The following is a 6,023-nucleotide window of genomic DNA, read 5'->3' as shown; positions in this document are numbered from 1 at the left end:
CATCGCTTTTGTTCTTAAAAACAAATGTTGGCAATAAAAAAAAATAATGCGTTATTTTACAAAATGCAGTCTCATTTTATGACACGCAGCAACGATCATTATGTACTCTGTATTTCGATACTAAACTTGTATAAGAAATATATATTAATTTTTTTCTCCTTGTTATTTTCCATTTTTTCAATACGTGAGTAACAAATAGTAGACGTAACAATGATCGCTTCTACGTTGTCTTCGATAGGAACCAGTTTCACATTTTTCTTTCTTTTTTTTTATTTGAATTAAAGACGATTTGTCGCATAGAATCTATTATGTTTATTATTTTTTACTACATAGTTATACGACAAGTAAACGCTTCTTTAAAGCAAATCAATATTTTTTCAAAGAATTTTAGCATTAATTAAATACAATTAAATAATTCTATATTCTCAAGTATGACATCGACAAGTATCATCGGCGTTATGTTAAATACACAATGTAAACATGAATCGGTTAAATTGTATACTTCGTGCATTTCGTGTGTATACATATGTATATATATGTATAAACATAATAGATTCTATGCGACAAATTGTCTTTAATTCAGATAAAAAAAAAAAAGAAAAATATGAAACTGGTTCCTATCAAAGACAACGTAGAAGCGATCATTGTTACGTCTACTATTTGTTAATCACGTATTGAAAAAATGGAAAATAACAAGGGGAAAAAAATTAATATATATTTAACAATTAATAGTGAGAATCATCTCGGGCTCTATCTTTCTAAACTAATAAATGAATGGTCGTAAAGAGCCGGTCGCAGGATGTTGTGCGGATAAATGTGTGTATAAATGTAAGAATACATTTGTCTATACGCTTTCACGTGTAAATAATTCACGTGAGTTTTTCGAATTGAAATTTCAATTTTAAAAATCACACACAATGCCAATTTTGCATTACGTATGTGAAAGACCCCGAATACCCCCCTAATTAATTTATAAAATATTTTATATTACTAAAAGAAAAAAAATATAATACGAATATAATTTACGTCGATTGCCTCCTAGCAGTGATAGTTGGAATTAATGCGCTCGAGTATCTTGTTGCAGATGAAAGTGTTACTTAATGAGCGCCGTTGCGTGCGTGTGTTTGCGGTGCGACTGTGTGCAAATGACAAATGAATGAACTCTGATGTGTGTGTATGTGTGCAACCTGTGAATGCGGTGCGTTTGGATCATAGAGCTTATACTCACGGAGAGGCCATGGGAGCGCAAGGAGGATCGACAAAGGCTGCTTTCTTTTTAGGAGACACAGTCGACACAAGTCGATACAAGAGTCATTCTATCTTTGTTTCTCACTGAATACTGAACAAAGACAGAATGACTTTTGTGTCGACTGTGTCTCCTAAAAGGAAAGCAGCTAAAGAGAGATATATTTTTCTGTTTCAATTGCGGGCACTTCTTATAGAAGAGAATAACAGAGCACGGAGTGGGAGAGCCACAGTTGAGACAGAATATATCTATCTCTCTGTTGCTCCTCGCGCGGCCCTCTCTATGGTTAGCATATAGCATATATGTAATACTTCTATATGGCTAGTTGAGCTCTCAGCGCGGTTCCAACACTACGGTGCAGACAATGCTCTACTCTCTTTATTACTCTTTATCACTGTTCAGTTTGTTCGAAAGCGCATGCGTGACATGTATCCATAATGCTTATATTGGCTGCNGACATGTATCCATAATGCTTATATTGGCTGCGTTCCGATATTCACTGCCAGTACTGAAAATCTATAGCACATGTAACGTGAAGTATAACCTCAAAAGTCTTCTAAGATATTGTTTTGAATCTATTTGTGTAGCACGAAAATTACGTACTACACAAGAAAATCAGTGCAAAATGGTAAGGTATTGTTATGTCTGTAACAAAAAACAAGCCAAAAATAAAGATCTTTGCTTACATAAGTAAGTTATAAGCGTAAATTTTAATGTATATATTATGTCTCTGAAATGTGGTTATCAGTTTATCGTAAGAATAATATATAACTTTATATATAAAATAAATGTAAATTTTAATTACAAAAAAATGTAAATTTTAATTTGTTTATCAAATTAATATAATTATTTTACATTTATAAAATAAATACATTTTTTTTGTACAATATTGGTGTCACTTGTATATTGCATGCTGTATTTTATTTCTTACTTAATTATGTTGCTTCTATTAATATATTACATCACTGATATTTTTTATTATTGTGCCAAAAATTTTAACGTTTTATGTCATCTCTTTTCTATATTGTTTTCACTTTCTTGCAAAATATAAATTAATTTTTGTTTTTCAATCGGGCCTTGAACATATTTATCTAATAAAATTTTACGTATAACTTTTTGTAATTAGAAAATAAAACCATTTATAGACACTTTCTATATTTTTTTTTCTTAATAATTACTAACTAGTAGATTCTTTTTATAAATCTGTTTAAATTTTCCCGCAACGCTTGCGCATTACCAATTATTGAACACTCCTCCTACTCTTTCTTGGAGAGCCAATAAGCATCTATCTTCTATCCTTCAGTGTTGAGACAAGTCCCGCTTATGGAAAACTTGCTTAACTAGCCATATAGGAGTATTACATATATGGCATATTTCGGGCGACTTTCCCCCACCTTGTCGTGATGCTCGGGCTTAGGGGAGCGCAGATCCGAGGGGCTATACTGGCGGGGAATCTTAGGATTTCCTGGCAGAGTCACCCATGCCAGGAAGGCCCTCGGGGAGCTCTTAAACTAAGAGGAGAAATAGAGGAAGGAAAACCTCGAACAAAAATCGGGGGTTCTCAGCCCTGCTTAGCCCCTTATGCGGGGGCATCTGGGATAGGGGAGAAAACCCTGACTTCAAATCCGGGGACGTCCGACCCCGTCAGCCACGGTGCAATCGGACTAGGGGAGTAAACTCTGACTAAAAATCCGGGGTGTCCAGCTCCGAGAGGCGCTTTCGGGTCGGCCACTGGACTAGGGGAGGGAAAACCCTGACTCCAAACCCGGGCAGGACGAGCTCGTTACCCTTGGCCGGGAATCGTCCTAAGAGAAGGACACTCCGAAATTAAACCACCCCATCCACCATGGAGATGACAAGTACAGAGGAAGAAATGTTACCGGACCAGGATAAACGGACATCCAGGTGCCGGCAGTTCGGGGGTCCCGGCCCTGCCCCCGTCCGGTCGTCATCAAACTAGGAGTTGGCTGCTTCGTGCCAAGCAGGCGGAGCAGTTTTTAGTGCTACTTCTGAAGCTATAGAGAACGTGGATATGGCGGGTCCTGGTCCGAGCAGGATCCCGGAGGAGAGAGTGATTGCCACTCTAGAAATCCAGTCTTTGGACGAAGAGTCTCAGGTGGAGAGCGAGCAGCTGTCCTTGACGCAGCGGCAAAAAACAACCCGCTCGTTCTTTAAGAATAGTGCTCTAACGCGGAAAGGGGCAAAGGGCGCCGCCCGGGAGAGGCAAAGAGCGGCCAAAAGAAGTCGCGTCACTACCGTCAGTCATTCTGACGAATATGCGACTTCCGCGCCCGAGTCAGACATCGATCCGGGGTCAGACGTGGACACCAAAGTCGCGTCGCTTCCCACGTTGTTGGAAGTAATCCTCAGTCGCCTCACGTATGTGAATAGACTGAGGAAGAAGTCTAAGCGGCTTAAAGGCTCGATTTCGGGCCAAATGAAACGGGCCTTTATCAAACTCCAAAAGGAGACAAGGGCCCTGGCTGCACGTGTTGAGATGCGGGGTAACGCACAACATTTGTACGACCGTGCTGCTGCCGCTGAAAAAGAAGTGCACCAACTTTGCTTGTCAAATGGTGCACTACAAGCCGAAATCCTGAGGCTGAAGAGGAGAGTGAAAGAGATCGAAGAAAGAGCCCCAGCGCGGCAAGGATGTGACGTAGCTGTACAGGCGTCTATACCTGTGGTAACGTCTGTGCAGTCTGTTCCAGCGGGCGCTGGTCCCGTGGTCAAGGTGGTGGCCCCACCCGTGAATCTTTCTTCGGTGGGAGGCCGAAAGCGGGTCCTTAAAGAAACCCCTGGAGGTGGATCTCCAAAGACGGCTTTTGCCGGTGAGGAGGACATGGCCTCCGTTATCAAACGCGAGGTCATAGAGCTGCTCCGCAAGAGCAGGAGAGAAACGGAGGAGCGCGTCGTTGAGCTAGTTAACGGCGCGCTTTCGAGTAACGTGAGCGCCGCTCAAGACGGCAGACAAAAGACTGCACAGCCGGTTTGTCGAAATACCCAACCGGTGGCCAGCCAGCAGCCCTCGACGGAGACGTGGGTGGAAGTCACCAAGCAAAAGCGGCGTGGCCCCAAGTCCACATCCGCAGTCGCTCGACCGGAAGGTCCCACTGCTGTTCAGCAGAACCCTGCCCGAAGGCAACAACAACAGGGTGACGGGCACCCTCCCCAGCTAGGGCCTGCCAGCCACCCCGAGGCGGAGTTAGGCGCAAGAAGCGCAAACCTCGGCACGTGGCTGCGGTTGCAATTCGGCGTCCCCCGGGACAAGAGCAACCGACACCGTATGCGGACATTATCCGCACTGCGCGGGCGGCGGTTCCTCTTCAGAAAATGGGGATTAACGACACTCGCATTCGTCGTGATGTCGGCGGGGGTATCCTCGTTGAAATACCGGGCCCAGGTGGAGACAAGAAGGCGGACCAACTGATAGCTGTACTGACCCCGGTTTTACAAGGAAAGGCCACGGTTACCCGGCCAGTACGCAAGAGCGAAATTTGCCTCACGGGTCTCGACAAATCCGTTGAGGCAAAAGATGTAGTGGCGGTACTGTCCTTGGGCGAGTTCGGCCCCTGTCGCGCCGAAGACGTCACAATGGGCCCCATTAAGGAGGGCCGTGATCGCATGGGCGTAGCCTGGCTTCGCTGCCCGGCTGAGGTCGCGGACAAAATTGCGGAAAAAGGCCGGCTAAAAGTAGAGTGGTCCTCGGCTCGCGCCGTCCTTCGCCCTGCGCGACCACTCCAATGTTTTAAGTGCCTGGAGTTCGGGCACGTCCGGGCAGCTTGTTGCAATGACGTCGACCGCAGCAAGATGTGCTATCGCTGCGGTGAAAACAGTCACGTCGCCTGTGAGTGTAAAGAGAAGGCTCATTGTGTTTTGTGCGCATTCCGGAACCTTGCGTCTGGGCACAGAACGGGCAACGCGGCCTGTCCCTCGAGGACAAAGGGCCGGAACGGCGTTAAGAAACCTTTGGAGCGGAGGACCGAGGAGCAGATGGAGGTAACAGAGGAAGATGGACCAGATCCTCCAAATTAATTTAAATCATTGCGGTCCAGCGCAGGACTTGCTCCGGCAAGTAATGCGCGAAAAGCAGATCGCGCTGGCCGCGGTTTCCGAGCCCTGCTGGGTTCCACAATCCCCCAGGTGGGCCAGCGATCTGGACGGAGTAGCTGCGGTTGTCTGGTCTTCCCAGGCCAGCCGCACTGTGTCCGAAGTTTTGGACCGTGGCCGTGGCTTTGTGGCTGTGCGTTGAGGAGTCCTTGGACTCACTCCGAGATAGCATTCGGCGTGTTGGCGGTAGAACTTATCTGGTCCTAGGAGATTTTAATGCGTGGTCCACCCAGTGGGGCTCACCCTCGTTGAATGCAAGGGGAAAGGCGGTTGAGTTGTGGGCTGCGGAAACGGGAGTCCATATTCTTAACGTGGGCTCTACGTGGACCTGCGTCCGCTCACAGGGTTGTTCGGTCGTCGACTTGTCGTGGGGGTCGGTTGCGGCGGTCCCACTCGTTACCAGGTGGGAGGTCTGGGAGGACGAGGAGTCCCTCTCAGACCATAGGTACGTCGCGCTGACAGTCCACCGCCAGCGCGGCGTCGCTGATCGTGGAGAGCCTCGCTTTCCTCGCTGGCGCAAGGAGGACTGGGACCATGACCTCTTTGAGGCAGCGGTTCTAGGTGCTGCATGGGGCAACCCTGTGGAGACAGGGTGGTCAGCCGAGGAAGAGGCTGAGTGGATCACCCGCACAGCGGTTGATGCGTGCGACTTGGCAATGCCGAGAGT

At 46.4% G+C, this 6,023-nt stretch overlaps 1 protein-coding gene across 1 annotated transcript; it reads left to right on the top strand.

The window, feature by feature from the left end:
* The first annotated feature begins 3,278 nt into the window (after positions 1-3,278).
* LOC109861070 lies at positions 3,279-5,281 on the top strand. Its single transcript, XM_020440575.1, has 2 exons — positions 3,279-4,401; positions 4,518-5,281. Exons 1-2 carry the CDS (start codon positions 3,279-3,281, stop codon positions 5,279-5,281), a joined length of 1,887 nt encoding a protein of 628 aa, XP_020296164.1.
* The last annotated feature ends 742 nt before the right edge of the window (positions 5,282-6,023 follow it).

This window comes from Pseudomyrmex gracilis, unplaced genomic scaffold (genome assembly GCF_002006095.1).
Source record: "Pseudomyrmex gracilis isolate BER0280 unplaced genomic scaffold, ASM200609v1 scaffold_557, whole genome shotgun sequence".
NCBI classification, from domain to species: Eukaryota; Metazoa; Arthropoda; class Insecta; order Hymenoptera; family Formicidae; genus Pseudomyrmex; species Pseudomyrmex gracilis.
This window is presented reverse-complemented; position numbering and strand designations above follow the sequence as displayed.

What these genes read in the sequence shown, in the direction of transcription:
- LOC109861070 (XM_020440575.1), top strand. Translation starts at nt 3,279, where the DNA reads ATGGCGGGTCCTGGTCCGAGCAGGATCCCGGAGGAGAGAGTGATTGCC. An exon ending in CCGAAGGCAACAACAACAGG is followed by an intron (nt 4,402 to 4,517) that starts GTGACGGGCACC and finishes CCCCGGGACAAG; the next exon opens with AGCAACCGACACCGTATGCG.